This window comes from Sus scrofa, chromosome 6, assembly GCF_054392235.1.
Source record: "Sus scrofa isolate SSC_HxYL_T2T_F1_AM1 chromosome 6, Sscrofa_HxYL_maternal_Yorkshire_Landrace_v2.0, whole genome shotgun sequence".
Classification (NCBI taxonomy): Eukaryota; Metazoa; Chordata; class Mammalia; order Artiodactyla; family Suidae; genus Sus; species Sus scrofa.
In genome coordinates, this window is record NC_139388.1 from 174882203 (window position 1) to 174901929 (window position 19727).

General features: G+C 57.2%; 1 protein-coding gene across 42 annotated transcripts in view; it reads left to right on the forward strand.

The window, feature by feature from the left end:
- Positions 1 to 19352, forward strand: part of RIMS3 (regulating synaptic membrane exocytosis 3) — a 40483-nt gene extending 21131 nt beyond the window's left edge. For 5 of the 42 annotated variants that reach the window (XM_084965625.1, XM_084965624.1, XM_084965623.1 and 2 more), the window contains 7 exons: positions 1063 to 1231; positions 1594 to 1844; positions 7938 to 8079; positions 9867 to 9979; positions 12219 to 12320; positions 12572 to 12711; positions 13676 to 19352. In XM_084965625.1, the coding sequence (XP_084821751.1) occupies positions 1625 to 1844; positions 7938 to 8079; positions 9867 to 9979; positions 12219 to 12320; positions 12572 to 12711; positions 13676 to 13888 (930 nt within the window). In that variant the 5' untranslated portion in view covers positions 1063 to 1231; positions 1594 to 1624 and the 3' untranslated portion in view covers positions 13889 to 19352. Of the gene's footprint in view, positions 1 to 29; positions 1232 to 1593; positions 1845 to 5402; positions 5502 to 7928; positions 8080 to 9866; positions 9980 to 12218; positions 12321 to 12571; positions 12712 to 13675 lie in introns of all 42 variants that reach the window. The other 37 variants (XR_014808596.1, XR_014808594.1, XR_014808595.1 and 34 more) reach the window with 15 other exon arrangements.
- The last annotated feature ends 375 nt before the right edge of the window (positions 19353 to 19727 follow it).

Sequence of the window (19727 nt, forward strand, 5' to 3'; positions counted from 1 at the left end):
CGAATCCTTAACCCTCTGAGCGAGGCCAGGGATCGAACCTGCATCCTCATGGATACTAGTCGGGTTCTTAACCTGATAAACCACAACAGGAACTTCTCCAGAGAGGGGTCTTTTATTTTTTCCCTGTCTTCTTTCAGGGCCACACCCATGGCATATGGAGGTTCCCAGGCTAGGGGTTGAATCAGAGCTGTAGCCGCCAGCCTACAGCACAGCCACAGCAACATGGGATCCGAGCCACATTTGCAACCTACACCACAGCTCACAGCAATGCCGCATCCTTTAACCGACGGAGCGCGGCTGGGAATTGAACCTGCGTCCTCATGTATACTAATTGGGTTTGTTACTGCTGAGCTACAGTGGGAACTCCTCCAGAGAGGGGTCTTAAGGGAGGGAGGGAAGAGTGAGACAGAGGAAGAGACACCCACCTCTCTTGTAAGCCTGGAATCCAAATCTTCTGCTTAAGGAACAGATTAGGCCAGTTTCGTCATATGCCCACCCTTGGACCAGTAAGAGTTACCAAGGTGAATGCCACTCAGTGATTTTTTTTTTAAACAAATCAAGATTTGCCTCTAAAACAAGGGATGGGGTGCTACCTGGACAAAACCAGTGCTCCATCAGGAAGCAGGGAAGGAGAAGCTACAGCAGGCTTCACACTCCCTAGCCCTGTCACCCCATTTCCAAGGGGCGATCCTAAGGAAATAAGCAGGTAAAAATCATGTAGCACTTTTGTTTAAAAGACGGGGGGGGGGGGTTGGGCTTGATCTGAGAGTACCTCTACTGATCTATATGTCAGTTCTAGCACCTCCGTGTAATGGAACGTTATGGTGGCATTTAAACATTTCTACAAAGTGCTAATGCCATTGGGAAATTCTTTTGCTATAACATCAGATGAAAAATACTAGGATATAAAACTGTATTTACAGATGAGTTCAGTTACTTTTTTAATGTGTAGAAAGGAGACCGGGAGGAAATGGGTTAAAATACTGTCGTGGGTGCTGCTCCGCAGCGCAGTTAAAGGGGACTTTTCCTGCTGCTTTACACTTTTCTGTCCACTCCCTTCAGGGAGGAGGACCCTTCCGCAGTCTTCCCAGGCCGGAGCCAGGCTTGTTCTCCTGTTCTCCTTATTGGCTATGAAAACAGCAGCCACCCTTTCTGAATATTTACCCTGGGCCTGACACTGTCGCAGGCGCTTTCACCCGCCCTGCTTTAATCCTTGCAACCATCCCATGAGGTAAGCGCTTCCCTTTCTTACTTGGCCGAGGTGTTCACCGAACCCCCCAGATGTTCGGTTCCCAGGTCACATGGCTAGGGTGTCGCGGCCTTTGGGACCCGAGCGTGGGTCACAGGGCTGCACAGCCTCCATCTTCACCGCCCCCCAAGGGACCCGTCGGGCAGCCACATGCTAATGACAACAGCCCCAGTTGCTGGGCCAGTTTCTGTGCCGGTCGCCCGTTGCTCCTTTGGTCGATGCTCAGCCTCAGAGAGGTTGTGCGCCCCGCCCAAGGTCACACAGCCGGGAAGCGGCGGGCGGCGGCCGAGAGCGGCCTGGCCTGGGGTCCGACTGGGGCCCCCGTTGTCTCCCCGCCCCCGCAGGGCTGCCTGAGGCCCCGCCTCCCCGTGGACCATGTTCAGCGCGGAGCCGGGTCCGGCCTCGGCGGCGGCAGCCTCCAGGAGCGTGGTGCGGAGCTCCAGCATCAGCGGCGAGATCGGCGGCGGCCCGCAGGCTGGGGACGGGACCCGGACGTCCACCGCCAAGAAGCGGCGCAGCAGCCTCGGGGCCAAGATGGTGGCCATCGTGGGCCTGACCCAGTGGAGCAAGAGCTCGCTTCAGCTGCCCCAGGCCGGTGAGCAGCGCTGCGCCGCCGGGCTCCCCGGCGCGGGGCGGGGGGCAGGGGGCGGGACCCGACCCTCCCCTCCCCCTCCCCCTCCGAGCTCGTGGGTGGGTCCTCCCATGGCCACACCCCCTTAGGGCCCCCTTACCATGTGCCAGGGACTGTTCTGGGTCCAGTCTGTGACCTGACTCCCCGAGTCCTCAGGTAGCTCTTGAGGCAGGTACGGAAGCCCAGAGAAGGGAAGGAAGATGCTCGCAAATGACAGAGCTGTAGGAGGTGGAAGAGTCTGGGTTCAAACCCCAGGGGTCGGACTCCCACGGGCATGCGCCTTTATGTTCCGCCGCCTCTACGCACAGACTTGCACGCTTCTCAGCCTCATTCAGGAAATAGGCGTCACGTGCTTGCCACCGTGCTAAGTGACACTACGACCTCGCAGACACACATGGCCGCATGATTCCGTCCCACCCGTAATCTCCGAGTTTCCTCAGTACCAACAGCCACACACACATGTTCCAAAGCCGCAAGAGAGACACACACACACAAAGACGCGTGCCTTGCACGGTCGCATAAACAGCATGCTCCGTGCTCAGGAAAGCGACCCCTCCTGCCGGGAGGGCTCAGGACATTGGTTCACACTGAACGTGGTCGCAAATAGAACCAGCCACACACGTCATACACGGTCCTCTGAGTAGAGACACGCAGGTCACCGAAGCACAGTCACAGGCACGCATGCCAGAGGCCCGTGGTCACAGAACACGCGTACACCCACATCTCCCGAAGCCACGTCCACACACGTAGCAGCTACACCCTGATAAGTACATTATACTTTCTCAGCCACCTGGTTATAGAACCCCACTTATGCTCAGATGGGCCAGTGACCCACCTGTCACACAGTCACACCTGGAGCTTATGTCAGAGAGGAGCCACCCTCCCCACCAAGACCCCTCACTTTGTGGCATCGGTCCAGACACCAGCTGGTTTTGTTTTAAAAATCTCTTCCTGCTTTTTGCTCAGAGTAACAACTTCCCTAAGAAACCTTCAAATAGGCAGCTGGATGGGGGTGGCGGGGGGGTGGGGGCGCCAGAGGATCTGGGGAGAATGCTCCTCAGGACTCCGCTTGGGGTCGGGGGCGGGGGACGTTTCCAGGCCTTAAAGTAGATTTTTATACAGCCCTTCACCGGAGCATGTGGGATGGTCTTTTCCAGCCATCAAGCTGCGGTGTGACTTCTGGCTCAGAGAAATATTAGAGGGGAGGGGGCCTGAGATGATCCATTGCCAGGGGGTGAGCACATGGCCTCTGTGGCTGGGCCTGACACTAGGGAGTCAGGGAGAAGGGGAGGTGGGAATCCAGGAGTTGGGCTGGGACAGGACCAAGGTGGTGGGATGAAGGTTGGGGGATTGGGATTGGGGGAGGAGGAGGTGTTGGGCCGCGGGAGTCTGGCTCTAGGAAACCAAGCTGAGCTGGTCTCTGGCCGTACAGCTGACTCAGCTTCAGCCCAAAAGATTTCTTCATGCCCAAATGATTAGGAGAGACAGCCTTCCAAGGCCAGGGCGGGTGCCTGAGTCACTGGGAGACATTTCAGTGATCCGCCTGGGGACTGTCCGCCTACCTAGACTCCGCAGTCAGCAGGCGGGGATTGGAGCAGCATAGGGAGACCTCCAACCTTGTGGGGAGATGAATGATGATGAGGCTTCTGGATCACTTGTCTCTGCGGTGCGTCAGGACACGGCTGAAGGCCTGGGGCCTGCGCTAGGCGAGTGGCCCACTGCCCTTCTAACCAAAGGTCCCTGTGACTCATCCAGCGGCCAAATGTCAGAACAGGAAGGGGCCCGGAGATCCCCTGGGCCAGGCTCGTTTTATCGATGAGGCGTCTGAGCCTGGAGGAGAAGGACTTCAAATTGGCCTTCAGAGACACACTCCGTCACTGACGAGCTGGCAGGGGACTCTGCCTCTCCGGGCCTGCTTCCTCATTTGTAGAAGAAGGGCAGTAACACAGGCCTCGCAGAGTCGGCCAGGAATTTGGGGGACTAGGGCGGGCCGAGGCACCCGGCCTCGTGCCTGGCACACGGTGGAGACCTGGTAAATTGTTGGCATTATCATTACCCACGGTCACACAATAGGGCCAAAAAAGAAGTGGCTTCTCTGGCCTCCACGGCTCTACCCCTGCTAGTGGCACATTCCTCTCCCGTCTGTCGTCCCCACTTTTTTCCTCCTAGGCCTTGAGGTTGCCATTGTCCCAACTTAAAGCTCCATCCCTGGGTGGGGGAGTCTAGCCCCAGAGGGGGTGCGGCACGGATCACTGTGGGCACGGGCCCTGGAAACTCTGTTCTGGGAGAAGGTCCTAGGGTGACCCCGCTGCCCCCTGTGGGGTGGCACAGTTCCCTGCAGGGCAGGGCTGTGTGAAGTGGGAAGAAAGCCTCTCTGGGATGCAGGCTTTTTTGAGCTGCCCCTGTGGCGTATGGAGGTTCCTAGGCTAGGGGTTGAATCGGAGCTGTAGCTGCAGCCTACACCACAGCTCACAGCAATGCTGGATCCTTTACCCACTGGGTGAGGCCAGGGATTGAACCCGCATCCTCATGGATACTAGTCAGATTCATTTCTTCTGTGCCATGAGGAGAACTCTCCCAGGATGCAGTCTTTAGGGCTTTGAGTCTGCCCTCCCCGGGGTCCTCCATATCCCACATGGGCTCAAGCCCCACCCATCCCCTCCTCTTTGTTTCCCTTTTTTTTTTTTTTAATGTCTTTTGTCTTTTCAGGGCTGCACTTGCAGCACGTGGAGGTTCCCAGGCTAGGGGTCCAATCGGAGCTATAGCCTCCAGCCTACGCCACAGCCAAAGCAACGCGGGATCCAAGCCGAGCCTGAGATCTATAGACCACAGCTCATGGCAACGCCAGATCCTCAACCCACTGGGCGAGGCCAGGGATCGAACCCGCACCCTTATGGTTCCTAGTCAGATTCATTTCTGCCGCGCCACAACGGGAACTCCTTTTTTTTTCTTTCCTCCTCTTTGTTTCAAAGCCTGGACTATTACAGCAGCCTCCCCTCTAGTTCTTCCGCCTCCTGCCTGCTCCTTCCATTCAATCCCTCATGTTGCCCTAGAGAGGACTTCCAGAAATCACCCTGAAGCTTTGGAGGACTAGTCTTCGCTATAACTCCTCAAGGGACTTTGGGAAAGTCACTTTCCCACTGGGCCTCAGTTTTCACTTCTGTAAAGTGGAGCTTAAAAGACTGTCTCTCACTTCCTTCTAGATCCAGCATTCTTTAAGTTGTGGGGGCAATAAGAAGGTGGGGTCAGAGTTTTGGGCTCCCAGGACACAGGTGGGTTCTGGCCTGGCCTTAGGCTGGATCCACACAGGGCAATCCTGGGCTGGCCCTGCCCTCGCCCAAATGGAGCTCCTCTCTTCAGTACCAAGGATAGCAGCTGCCCCATTCTGGGCTCTGGACCAGGGTGGGGCAAGATGGGGTCTCATTTCCAGGAGATCCCTGGGAAGTGCTGCTGGAGGCTGTGACTGCCTCTTCCTTTTTTGTGGTGGGACAGATGGAACGGCCTCCTGTTTTGGTCTTTAAGGGTCACAGAATTACTGCAAGCAAAGCTGGTCCGGTTTTCTAGGGAGAGCGGCTGCGTAAAGATACGCCCCCTGATCAGTGGGGTTCCGAGACCGGACAGGTATGAAACCAGCAGAGGAATTTTCTCTGAGATTGCAAGACCTTTCTCCCCACCCAGAGGCATGGAACCTAATCTCTGCTGAATCCCATCTGAAACCAAAGTGAATTGGTGGAGAGAGTGAAAAGTAACCACATGAGTGGATTGGGAGTCAGTGGGCCAAGGCTGTAGCCCCAGCTCTGCGGGTGCCTGGACTGGGGGCTTCCCATCTGAGAAAGGCAGGGGCATTTCAGGATTCTACCCAGGGGCTCACAGTGGATCGGGCAGGTCGAAGAAGGTAAATTTTCTCCCAAATGGGTCAAAGCTTTCCCAGGCTCTAGAAGAGGCGGTTCTGGGGTCGTGAGGTGGTGAGACTGACTTCGGCTCAGGGTGGATGTGGGGAGGCTTTGAGGAGAGGGAGGGTATCGTCTCGACAGACCCATCCGTTCCCCAACCGCTTAGAGGAGACGTGGCAGTTAGGAGTAAAGGGCAGGGCAGGCCCCCCACGCCCGCAGCTATTGCCCAGCCCTCTGTGTGTTGTGGGTTTGCATCTGTGTGTGTGACTGAGCAGGTGGGTCCAACCGCAAGTGCACGGCGTGAATGTCACATGCATGTGGCAGACTGCGTCATGTGTCCCTAAGACGGAGACGTAGTAGGACCATTTGTGACTGTGGGGCTGCTGCATGAACACAGCCATGGCCTTGTAGGTGATTGTTGGCACCCATGTGTCTCTGCTTGTGCCTGTGCGAAAGGAGCGTGCATGAGCTGATGCCTGTGTGTGTGTGTTGGGGGGGCAGACATCTTGAGGATCGCATCGAGTCCTGGAGACGAGTGTTCCCGTGTCCCAGAAATGCCTTTCAGAGAAGACGTTCCTCCTCACTGCCACCCCCAGCCCCCTCATCACCAGTGAGGCCGGCCCTCTCCGCGGTGCCCCTCCGGGTGGGACTTCCTGAAAGATAAGTAGGGCAAAGCAGGGGAAACAGTCCTCCTTTTCCCAGGCTGGGACCTCGAACGTCGGCTCCTAACCAGGGTTGGGCCTGAGTGAAGAGGGCAAGCAGCTCCCGCTCTGCACGGCTTTCAGGGGCTGTGCTGTCTGCCTCGCCCTGGCCTCTCCTCATCCCTGTTAGCAACTCAGCTCTTGGTTTGCCTGGGCCTCTAACTGGGTGACGGCAGCCAGCTCCTTCGGTAGAGTCCCTGTTGGAGGGCCCCTCCCTCCCCATCAGGCTCCTCAGGCAGCCCAGCTTCAGGAGGAGGAGTCCCCGCAAACCTACGACCTGTCTTCTGCTGCCACCCCCACCCCACCCCCAGGAGGAGAGGGTGTCTAGAGGGACCACACTGCAATGCTGAGGAGGTTGTCATGGAAACCCAGGCAGGATGGTACGCTGTTAGGGGAGGCGAAGTGCCCTGTGTTCCCTGTAAGGTTGTGGGGGGTGGTTGGGGGATAGAGCCCCCCAGACAGGAGGTGCAGAGATACTGGGGGTGAGCCCTCCCTGCATAGCTTCTGAGGTTCTTCTGCAGACCTGTCCCTCAAAGCCAAGGTCAGTTCAGGTCCACGTAGCAGCCCTTCTCTCAGTCCTGTGTCCCAGTGGCCTTCACACCTCCTCACTCGCATCCCCCTCCTCGTTCAGATCCCCCTTAAGAATGGCTGTTGGATTGAGAGTGGCCAGGGTTCACATGGGTTTTTAATTTTTTTAATTTAAAAATTTTTTTAATGTTTATTTTTTTGCTTTTTAGGGCCTCACCTGCAGCTTATGGAAGTTCCCAAGCGAGGGATCAAATCGGAGCTGTAGCCGCTGGCCTACACCACAGCCACAGCAGCACCAGATCTGAGCCTCATCTGTGACCTACACCACAGCTCACGGCAACACTGGATCCTCAACCCACTCAGCGAGGCCAGGGATCGAACCCACAACCTCATGGTTCCTAGTCGGATTTGTTTCCACTGCGCCACGATGGGAACTCCCTTACGGGTTTCTTTTAAATAGGGCCCGTGAAGGTATCACGGAGATGGGTTGTGAGGTCTGGGAGAGACAGGGTTTGTGAGAATAGCTGGAAGAGGAAAATCAGGTCCGTGAATTCCAGAGAAGGCAAACTTTCCAGAAGAAACTTAGCCCTTTGGGGCAAGGTTTGAAATTGAGTGGGAAGGTGTCGGTCAGGGGAGGCCGGCAGGGCTGGAGCTGAGCCCTGACTGCTGACTCCCTCCCTGTAGCAAGTCCCCCCACCCCACGGCGCCTCTGCCTCCAGCCACCCTCCCAGTCTGCTTGGTCTGCATCACTGCCCTGAGCAGGGCGAGGAGTTGGGCTGCTGCTGATGGGCTCTAGACATCATCTCAGCAATGCCCCTGTCTCCCGCCAGAGCCCGGCCTATCCTGTCCCCTCCCAAAAGGGTGGCTTTGGCAGTTCTTAGGCCTCATGGGTGATCTGACCTTATTCCCTCTCTGTGCTTCGGGAGGGGTCTCAGAAGGGGCCACCAAGAAGCTGCGCAGCAACATCCGGCGGAGCACGGAGACGGGCGTTGCCGTGGAGATGCGGAGTCGCGTCCCTCGCCAGGGCAGCCGAGAGTCCACTGACGGGAGCACCAACAGCAACAGCTCCGATGGCACGTGCGTTCAGCCCACCCTTGCCATGTCCCCACCCTCTCGTCAGAGGCAAAGGGCTTGAAAAATCTCCCGACTGGGTTTCCAGCCCAGACGTCTGGGCTGCTCTGGATCCCTGCCTCCCGCTGTCCTCCTCCCTGGACGCCACTGCCTGGGGGCTCGTCTTCCTCTTGCTGCAGGCCACTGGCCCAAGAGCAGTTCAGCCCTTCTGCCTGTTTCATGCCTCCCACCTCCCAGCCCCACCCACTGCCTGGCTCCGGAGGAGAGGGTTGGAAAGGGAAATTGGATCCTAAAACCTTTTAAAATCTGGAATCCTTGTTTGGGCTCAGATGAATGGAGTTCTCACAGGTGGCTGGCTTGGAGCTTTGGGAAGGAGGTGGGACCAGATCAGATCATCAGTGTTTTTCTTTCTCTCTCTCTCTCTTTTTTTTTTTTTTTTTTTGGTCTTTTTCAGGCTGCCCCACGGCATATGGAAGTTCCCAGGCTAGGGGTCGAATCAGAGCTGTAGCTGCCAGCCTACCCCACAGCCACAGCAATGTGGAATCCAAGCTGCATCTGTGACCTGCACCTTAGCTCTCAGCAATGCTGGATCCTTAACCCACTGAGCAAGGCCAGGGATCGAACCTGCATCCTCACGGATACTAGTTGGGTTCTTTACCACTGAGCCACAGTGGGAACTCCAGATCAGTGTTTTTCAGCCTGTGGGTGGTGACTCACAGGCAGGAAGTAAAATCAGTTTAGTGGGTCAAAACCAGCGTTAGAAAAGGAAACAGAAGATTCAAATATATCCTGTAGAGGAATGTGGAATTACCTTGTGAACTTTGGGGTTTTTTAAAATATATAAAGAGAGGCACATAGGTCTAAGATGTTAAATATACAACCTACATTTACATGGGGTTGCAGTTAAAAATCGGGAAGTATCCGGGTTAGACAGTCCCTCTGATCTCTTTGAATCTATGAAGCTCTGGTTATATGACTAAGAGTTTCTGAATCAGCTTAGGCAGGGCCTGGTGACTTCAGGATTCTGTGGCTCCGTTATTTAAGATCTATGATCATGTGTCTCGCTGTTATGCCTACTTCCATGAATGTGCTCAGGTGCTGGCATTTATTGCATCTTACCTTGCGCAGGGCATCGCTGGACACTTCAGATCAGTGCCGCTAACTCTGGGGTCTTACTAGTCGCTCTCAGGCCAAAAACAGTGTCTCCTTTAGTACAGCCACTCTGCGAGCTGTTGATCCAGTGTTGCTGTGGCTGTGGCTGTGGTGTAGGCCAGCAGCTGCAGCTCCACTTCGACCCCTAGCCTGGAAACATGGGTATATGCTGCAGGTACGGCCCTTCAAAAAAAAAAAAAAAAAAAAAAAAAAAAGAGAGAGAGAGAGAAATCCTGGTGCTTGAGGATTAAATACCATGATTACATAGGTTTGTCTCTTAAGTGACATCAAAGTATGTTTCTTTTCTTTTCTTTTTTTCTTTTTAGCAACACCTGTGGCATGTGGAAGTTCCTAGGCTAGGGGTCAAATCAGAGCTACAGCAACACAGGATCCTTAACCCACTGAGCAAAACCAGGGATCAAACCCACATCTTCATGGATACTGGTCGGGTTCGTAACCCACTGAGCCACGACGGGAACTCCCAAAGTATGTTTCTTTAGTGTGCAGTGATGAAGAGTTGTTCGTCCCCAGCCACAGTGGTACACTCGCACTACGTGGAGGGCAGATGGAGGCACAGAGGGAGTGCCCAGTGCCCCAGGGGCCCATCCAGACACCCTCACGCACCCCTCTGCCTCCTCCAGGTTCATCTTCCCCACCCCTCGGCTCGGGGCAGAAAGCCAGTTCAGCGATTTCCTGGATGGGCTGGGACCCGCTCAGATTGTGGGGCGACAGACGCTGGCAACGCCGCCAATGGGTGAGTCTTCTTAAGGGCAGGGCACGTGGGGCAATGGCAGCCACACAGTAGGAGGGGCTGGCTCCGGGGGTCCCTGCGAGGGGCGAGGTGAGTGGCAGAAGGGAGCCTTCGCTCAGGCTTTTGTGCCAGTGAGAAGGAACTGGTGGAACACTCATCAGCCCTCCCTTATCAGAGAGGAAGGGGTGCCAGCTTTTCTGCCGGATCGAAGCTGCTTTTCCAGCACATCCCTCCTCACATCACCACCCACTCTCTCTCCCGCCGCCTACCGGGCGTCCGGCAGTGCTAAGGGCCAGGCGTAAAATGGGAACAAAAATCATTGCAGCATCAACATCCATGGAGTGTGCTCCACCGTGGATGCGCTGCGGGACCTTGGGCACATCCCTTCCTGCCCTGGAGCCTCTGTTTCCTCATCTGTAAAGTGGGACGAATAGTACCTGTCTTAGATCTGCAATCTGGAGAGCATGTATTGGGTCTCTCTCTAGTGCTTTGCATGAAATGTTTCATTTGCCCCTTGGAAGTAGCAGGTGACGTAGGACACAGTTCCTCGCAGTGCCTGGCACCTAGAAGCCTTTTCGTAATGTTCTCAGCCCTCGTCCCTGCCGCTGGGAAGTACTCCCTAGTCTATTCTTGGTCCTTGTAGCTGCAGTTCTGGCTCCCTCCCTGCCTCCCTCCCTCCCTCAGACCCTGGCTGTGTTGGCTTCAAGCAGTGCCTCCTAGAGATGCGTCCTCACCACCACCAACACCCGCCCCCCCCCCCCCCGTCAGTCTGACCTGAGCAGCGTCTGACCCAGACGTCTGCACTCAGCCCTCATTTAGACAGCGTCTGGCCTTTGACCTCACAGCAAAGGAGGACGCTGAGTGCAGACGGGGTCCTGCTGGGAGCCACGAAGCAGAGCTGGCTTTCCATTCCAGCCTCTTCCCGCCGCCCGGCCCTGTCTTCCTCTAAGGCGGGCACACAGGAGCCTGTCTGCTGGCAGGGAGGTCCACAGGGACCCTCCGATGGCAAGCGTCAGCGCCCATCTGGCTCTTGGGTTGAAACTGGCTAATTCCCAGCTCTTGTTTCCAGGCTTTTAAGAGGCAGTGAGCGGAACCAGCCACTTCCAGGCTAAGGCGCCGTCACAGCCTGGAACCCTTGCGTGTGGTGCCCCCTGGTGTCGCAAACCGGGAAGGTTTGCAGTGGCTCGCCTAGTTAGGGATGTACCACCTGGAGGTGAATTCCTGAGACCGCCCCACCCCGCCTCCCCGGGCCGAGGTCGGCAGTAGCTAGAGGAGAAGGATGAATTCCGAGAGGCCTCCTGGAAGTAGGAAAGTCTCCTCTTCCAAAGTGCCTGAATACAAACAATTGCACGACAGCTCAGAGAATCTAAAATGGGTGGCTGAGCCCAAAGTCTGGCCTATTTTCATTTTTCTGCACCAGGCTTATGATTCTGCATCCCATGGAAGGGTGTCCCAAGTGACTAGTGCAGAATTTCGACTTCTGCTAACCTGTGTCCAACAAAGCTTAGAGTTCTCGAAATTGAATGGCTGACATGGCTCCTCCAGGCAGACTCGCTCCAGCCGGATGATCCCATTTGTGGGGGCGTTTCTGGGTTCCCCGCTCTGGGGACATCTGCTGGCCTTCCTGGCCGTCCTTTCTCAAGGGTGCGAGCAGGCCCTCGTTTCCAGGATGTGCCTTGTGTCCTGGAAGCCCTGAATCTGCTCAGCCAAACAGAAACCCCCACCCCAGAGCCAGGCTTACATTTGCGGTAACCCCAAGCATGTCCCTCGAGGGTCACGCCCCACTGCACCCCAAGGGCCCTATCAGAGCATTTTCCAGCCGCTTTAAACTGGTCTCCTGGCGTTCCCGTCCTGGCTCAGTGGTTAACGAATGTGACTAGCATCCATGAGGATGAAGGTTCCATCCCTGGCCTCGCTCAGTGGGTTAAGGATCTGGCGTTGCCATGAGCTGTGGTGTAGGTCGCAGACACAGCTCGGATCCTGCATTGCTGTGCCTGTGGTATAGGCCGGCGGAGGCAGCTCTGATTCGACCCCTAGCCCAGGGACCTCCATGTGCCGTGAGTGCAGCCCTTAAAAGAATAAACTGGTCTCCTGAGAGCAGCTCCTGCGCTTACAGTTCTGCCCATCTCACACCCTTTCCAGGGCTGTGGCACGCTCTGCAGACGGGCACTCTGCACGGGGGCTGACCGGCCTGCCCCTTTTGCTCTGGCTCCGCCTGGACTCCCCCTCTTCTGCCTTGCAGGGGATGTGCACGTGGCCATCATGGACCGGAGCGGCCAGCTGGAGGTGGAAGTGATTGAGGCTCGGGGTCTGACCCCCAAACCAGGCTCCAAATCCCTCCCAGGTGAGGCAGGGCAGCTAGGAGATGGCTTCTGCCAGGGAGGGCTCTTCAGCTGAGCGCCGGGTCTCATGAGTCCCAGCTCCCCAGGGGCAGTATTCTCAACACTGGCGTCACGGATTTGCCTGGAGGAGGGGGGAGTCCCATTCAACCTGCTGTCCACCGGTCGGCTCATCCGACCCACCCTTGCTCACGCCCACCGGCCCCTTCATAGCAGCTGCTGAGGCCTCCCCGTCATGTGCTCTTCCATCCCTCAGCCACTTACGTCAAGGTTTACCTGCTTGAGAATGGAGCCTGCTTGGCCAAGAAGAAGACAAAGGCGGCCAAGAAGACCTGTGACCCTCTGTACCAGCAGACTCTGCTCTTTGACGAGGGGCCCCAGGGCAAGGTGCTGCAGGTGAGCGGCCAGGGGGCTGGGGCAGCTCTCAAAGACTGCAAACTGTAACTGAAAATGCATTTCAGGGAGTTCCCCGTCGTGGCTCAGGTTCGTGGTAACAAACCTGACTGGTATCCATGAGGACATGGGTTCGATCCCTGGCCTTGCTCGGTGGGTTAAGGGTCCAGCATTGCCGTGCGCTGTGGTGTAGGTTGCCGCAGATATGGCTAGGATCTGGTGTTGCTATGGCAGTGGCGTAGGCTGGCAGTTGCAGCTCCAGTTTGATCCCTAGCCTGGGAATATGCTGTGGATGTGGCCCTAAAAAGACCAAAAAAAAAAAAAAAAATAGGAAAGAAAATGTATTTCATTTACGATTTCTCCTGTGCCAGGCACATGAATCTGCCTTACCCACTTATTGTCACCACCTGGTGAGGTGTTGCTGCCCCCAGTTGATTCGTAAGGAAACCCTGGTCCAGGGGGATGACTCGACTGCCCCTGAACCAAGGTCGCCCCGCTGGTAGGAAGCAACAGGGTTCTTGACTGCCGTCGTCTTCCAGCCGGCGCTGCCGTGCTGTGGCTCTAGGTCCTGGACTCTCAGTCTGCTCCTCCCTCGGGAAGGCTGTCATCTGGGATGCTGGGAGGCTCTTGCAGTCAGACCCAGCTGCTAACCCCAGCTCTGCCACCCCTTACAGTGTATTTTGGGGTTAGTTAACTAACCTCTCTGAGCTGCATCTCCTCTTTGTGGAAATAATGCATTGTATCTGTACCTGGATGGCTGTAATAATTGAGCTAAGTCGTACCAGGTCTGGAGGGTTGCACCTGGCATTTACTTCAAGTGCCTGGTAGGTTGGTGCCCAAAGTCAGTCTGAATTCTGCCTCTCTCTGACCCATCTGCCCTGGCAAACTTCTACTCGGTTCCTGGGCCTGGCGCCCAGCCCCGGAGTTGGAGCGGTGGCTTAGCCCTTCTCTTCCTGCCCACCGGCAGGTGATCGTCTGGGGAGACTACGGCCGCATGGACCACAAGTGCTTCATGGGCATGGCCCAGATCATGCTGGACGAGCTGGACCTGAGCGCCACGGTCACCGGCTGGTACAAACTCTTCCCCACGTCCTCGGTGGCAGACTCTACGCTCGGCTCCCTGACCAGGCGCTTGTCCCAGTCCTCTCTGGAGAGTGCCACCAGCCCCTCTTGCTCCTAAGGACCTCAGGAGGGAGCCAGGACGCGCGTGAGAAGGGGTGTTGCCGCCCCCCCACCTCCTTCCCTGTAAATAGTCTTCAGGTCTTTCTAGACCCCCTGCCCTGCTGCATGCCTGTGGGCTAGTGGGCCTGTCCAGCGGGCAGTGTGTGTGTGTGTGTGTGTGTCTGTGTGACCACGTTAGATCCGTTCATCTGTCTGAGTGCAGCAGTCTTGGTGACGACATGGGCCGACATCTGTGTCTCCGTGTCTCGTTGCAAAGATCCCTGAAGGAGTGCTGTGTGACTGTGACTCCCCACCGCACGCCTGAGTCCAGGGGTGGAAGTGGGGGATGGAGCTGCTGGTCCACCCTGCCTGGTCCAGGCTCAGGGCAGTGCCTGTGTGTCCCCCCGTGCCTGTCCTTGGTGGCCCCTGCTTAGTTTTCTGTCTCGGCCTCTGTTCCACCTCCGCCTCTCCCGGCACTGCTGCTCTCGGAGGAATGTAGCATCACCGCAGCTGGCCACCCTGGACCTCCAGGAACCGACACCCTTCCTCTCCACCCAAGGACCTGGCTGCTCTTTCCCCCGAATGCACGGCAGCATCTCACCTGGTGCCCTGGCTGGGGCCCAGGGAGCAGAAGATGCTGGGATGGCCTTCTCCCTGGGGCTGGTACCACCTCCTTCCTGCAAGGGAGATCCGAGGAGGTGTCAGATCCCAGGGTTGCTGGCTGGCCAGACATCTTGGAGGGAGGAGCCAGCCCCTCGCTCCGCATTGCCCTTCGCCTCCTCTCGCCCTCCAAGCCTCCGGCCTGCCAAAGGATCTCCCTCCGTGGACCCAGGAGGGCTGGACTGGGGGGTTCTTGACAAGCAAGAGGTTGGCCCCCGCGGGGATGTCATCTGCCAAAGCAGGCAGCCCCTGGAGGCACCCGTGTCCTTCCCAGGCCCTGTTGGAGCCTGGCTCGTTGAGAAGGTGCCGAGGGTGGGGCTGACCTGCTCTGAGAATCCTGACTGCCCTTTGGGGATTAGCTGCATGAAGCTCACCTTGCGGGCTCTGTTTTTCGTGTGTTTTTTTTTTTTTTTTTTGGCTCATTTCCAGACCAGGTTCCCTGTCTGGGAGCTCAGACTCGCTTGGGCTCCAGCCTCCCGGCTCCATGGACAGCCTGGCTCTGAACTCTAGACCGCCACCATCACCAGCTCTGCACAAGCAATACTCCACCTCCCAAGCCCCCCAGCCTCTTGCGCTCTGCCACTGCCCTCGGGGGGCGGCCTGCCTGCTCTGGATGCCGCCCCTGCCTCTCTGCTTTCTTTCCACCCCTGTCTGGTTGGAGCTTCCCCGAGCTACTCAAACCCTGACTGGGTTGGCCAGCTGCTGTCCAGGTGGGCACCAGTGCCTGGACTGGACCTTGTGAGAGAGACATCTGCTGGGGATCCTGAGGTCCGGCTCAGGGTCGCCCAGATCTGCCCCCTTCCTCGTCAGGTCTGGGGTGAAAGGCAAGGGGTTGCCCAGGAGATGGACACAGCAGCCCCCGGGTCCATGTCAGGGGGGAAAGAGGTGGCAGGAGAGGTCAAGGTCTGGGGCAGGCTCCCCTCCTCTGCCTTGTCCCCAGACAGCACCCCCAAGAGCTGCATGGATTCTAACCCACATCCAGGGGGTGGAGGGGGGGAGCCAAGGAGAGATGCTTGGGCTCCATTTGTAACCAAAGCCAGACGGGCATGGAGGGGGGTTCTGGGGAGGGAGGGGTTGGAGGGACAGGTATTTCCACCAAGGGGTCTCCGGCAGGGAACACGTTAGACTGAAGCCACGGTCTGGCCACCTCTCTCCCAAGAAACCCAGGGGGAGAAGCCGGGACCCAGCAGTCCTGCCTGCAGACCAGAGGTGGGCCAGGGCAGGCAGTCCTCACAAAATGAGCTCGTTCTTGTCTTATCACAGGCGGGGAACCCTGTGCGTGGAGTTTTCTCTTTCTGCAGAAATTCCCTCCTGGTGTCGGCACTGGCTAATGTGGCGTGTCTCGTGTTTCTAAAATTAGCGCCCTGGGCTCTGCCCTTAGTGCCCAGGCCGGGGAGAGGGAGGCAACTCCCTTGCCAGAGAGTCATTTTATGTCCTGGTGGTGATGTTGAAAAGTTGGCCTCAGGACGGAGTGAGACTCCTCGACACCTCCTGCGGGGGGTTACTGGTGACCCAGAGGACAGCGTAGGCGTATGCTGATGTGGCCCCAAGCGCTGATACCCAGAGCAGGTGGTCAGTCCGGGGCATGGGGGATGCGAATGAGGGGCCCAGGGAGACAGCAGGCGGGGACCTCCCTGCAGAGCGGTCGAGGACCTTCTAGCCAGAGGTGGGGCCTGACCTGCTGGTACCCTGGGCTGACCCGCCTGCAACCGCCAGCTGCCAAAACTGCCCGAGGGGGCTCCTCCACCCTTCCAGCTGGCTAATGGGAAGTTCCCCCCAGAAGTTGACCTCGGGTCATTTTTAACCCTTTGTACCAAATAAGTTACTAACCCCCACCCGGATTTTCCTCCACGAGGGTGAAGTCAGATGGGGCAACGTGTATGTGGTGGCGAAAGGCTGTGCCTCGGCTTCCTGGAGGCACCAGCTTGGCTGAGCAGCTGGGCTGGAGCTTGCTTGGCCCAGGGGGAGGGAGCACATGTATGACCCCCACGCCCTGGAGTTGGGGGCATCTGTCCTTAGAAGAGGGCAGGGTGGGAAGGGAAGAAACAGGATCCCCACCCTGCGGCCCACACTGTGCTGTGCTGTGTTGCGGCTCTGCCTGCCCCGGACCCCAGGGGAGCCTGGGGCTGACGACAGAGGGGCTCGGTCACTGCCTTGCTCTGCTCAGGCAGGATTCGTGGAAGGCGTGGCAGAGATGGCAGCAGCCCTGCAGCAATGCTGGGCTGTGGGCAGAAGCCGTGACAGATGATTCAGAGCATCTGTCTTCACGGCTCTGCTCTGTTCAGACTGTCCCACTTCCTTCCTAGACACCGGCCCTCAAGGGACGTCTGTGAGGGGCCGTCGCTGTGAAGGAGGCTCCAGCAAATGGGGCCCAGTCTTGGTTTGATGAAGGGGATGTGATCCTTCGGGGAAGCACCATCTCCCAACCTCCTCGGCATCCAGTCCCCCTGCGCCCCCCCCCGGCACTCGGTGGCGGGGGTGGGGGGAGCTCGCTGGAGCCGAGGGAAAGGGCCCCCTAACTCACCACTCCTGGTTGACCCCCACCAGGGCAAGCATGCCTGAGCTCTTTACTGCCAGCCTCAAGGAGAGCAGAAGTCCCCTGCCCCTTGTAAAGACAATTAGAGCCCTCCAAAGGTCCTCCTTTGGAAGTGAAATGTAGCACAATCTTAGACTGTGTGACTGGAGCCCTGGCCTGCAACCAGGGTTCTGGCTGCCCACCCTGCTGCCCAGGAGACGCTGTGCTGCCCCCACCCTGGGGCTCCAAAGCGCCTGATACCTCTGCTTCCCCATCTTCCTCCGCCCAGAGAGCAGCAGGGCTTCCAGAAGGCTGCTCTTCCGCTTCTGATTGCTTCCTGCACTGTGCAAGCCCCGTGCAAGAAATTGCTGCCTTTGCTCCACGGTGCCCTTTGGGGCCAGGAGGCGGTCAAGCGGGAGCGCTGCAGTGGCCACAGGAGAGAGACAAGAAGAGGCCTGCTGCCCTGCCGACTCCCGCCCCTTCCTCTGCCTCTCCCCGGTGTTGTCTTCTCTCGTATCCCGACACCAAAAGAGATTCTTTAAAACGCTTTCTGGACTGGGTCACCGTTCACTGATTGATCTGGGCGGGGGCGGGGGGGGGGAGACGGGCAGCGGACGTGCCCCCTGCCTTCTCCCGCAAGTCGGCTGCTCACTCAGGTCCGAGGAGAGTCGGGGCAAAATACAGCAATCACGACGGAAGGCATGGGCGCCCCCCAGCCCTTCTGTGGCTCGGCCTGGCTGACTGGGAGCAGGGGCGCCCCCCAGCCCTTCTGCAGCTCGGCCTGGCTGATTGGGAAAGGGTTATTTTGAGAGAGTGCCTGAGCATCTCGGAGCGATGTCAGTGATGCCAAAGAGAGCAACTTGGCCTCCTCGGGCACCAGCTCTGCCGGCTGAGCCGCACCAGCGCAGCTCTGGGGTTGGCATGCCTGACGGTGGGGCCTTGTTCTCTGACAAAGGGCTTAATCTTTCCATGTAGCAAAGCAACTCCCCCTCCCCCCAACCCTGAGCTCGGGCTTTCGTGAGCCCAGCGAGGCTGTGCCTGTCAGGGACACTTGCATTCTCGCAGGGCCACCGGATTGGCTTGGGAAGGATGCTCGTCAGAAAGCATGCGTGCTGCTGCTTGGGGGGAACCTCCCCAGGGCCAGGAAGAACAAGAGCCTTGGGCCTCCCAGGGACAGGAATGGTCCTTGGGATGGGGTTCCAGAGGCCCTGGCGAGCAGAAAGGGGCCCTGGGAATTCCAGAGGCAACAGAGCATCCAACCCAAGGGCCAGTGGCCTGAACGGTGGGCTACAGAGAATCAAAGGCTGTTATATACAGTTTTGCCAGAAACTGTGACCTTAACGCGTTTCCTCATTTTGCTGGGCCTCAGCTTCCTCCTCTGCAAAACCAGAGCATTTGGTAGTTACTCCATGCTTCCCTCCAGGTGTTAAAAGTCTGGTCTGGAGCTGATGAGGGTTGTGAGCCTGGCGTGCCTGGCACCTGGCTCCAGAGGCTGGTTCCTTCCAGCCCCCGGTGCCCACGCGGGTGCAGGTCTGGTCTGTCCCCGCCTAGATGCTGCTTCTGACAAGAACTCTGGGAATCCTCACGGCCTCTGCTGCCGCCTCTGTGGTTTGTTGTTCTGTTCTTGTGTGGTGATGAGATCATTAAGGGTTGTCTACAGTGGACAAGTTCCAAGGTGCTGATGTGATGTCACAACCTCAGCTGCATCCTGCGCCAGCCAGTATCCCCACTGGCAGAGGAGGATGGGTCGGTCCTCGTTCCTGCTTCTAGAATGTGATCAGCAGGAGGATTTTTAAGGAGATGCCTTCCGATGGGAGGAGAGAGGAAACTTATTTCCCTGCAAAGTATTTCACTTCTTAAATATTACTCTTCTCTCCAGCATGTCTCTTACCAGACATCATCTCAGAGGGCAGAGCGGCTGCTTCCTTAGCAAAAGTTGGCCTGATGTACCATCCGCTCCTTGAGAATGTAAATTCACAGGAGGCAGGAACCCCTTTTTTAGAATTTCCAAATGCATCCTGCAGAGAGAGAGAGAGGCGCACACACGCGTGCACTGAGAGGGAGATAAGCACATTGTTTGGATAAGAAGCAGTTAGCCTTTTATCTCCGTGCGCTATACATTTTCTGTGTGCAGCGTCTTTCCAAACTCTCGGCTCCCAGGTGGCAGGTGGACGGCTGGGAAGGACTGCCAGCTGTTTCTTACAACACTCTTGCCAATCCCCTTGAGGAGAGAATTCTTCACATGGCTTCTGCATGTACAGTATGTGGGCAGCAAAAATATAAATAAAGATTAAAGTCAGTTTGAAAATGGCTTCATGTGGTGCTTTCTGAAGATGGTTCTTAATTCTCAGAGAGAGAAAACAGATTGCAGGTGATTAAAACAAGGCAGCGAAGGATGCCTTGGCTGAGAGGCAGAAGAGACTAGGCCATCTCAGAAGAAGGCCTTAGAGTTCTGACCTGGGCCTCTGACTCCTGTTTGCGAACTCTGTTGCCGCAGTGATGTCACCAGGCTGTGGAATCTGACTGTTCCAGGCAGCATCCCAGCTCTGTCTCCCAGGGTCCTTGCTTATATGCCCTCAAAGCCTTCAGTTCCTAGACTCCACAAGGGATGCCCAGAGCCAGATAGAGAGGAAGGTAAAATGAGAGAAAGCCACTGCTTTCGACCCACGGTCTCTTTCTGAGC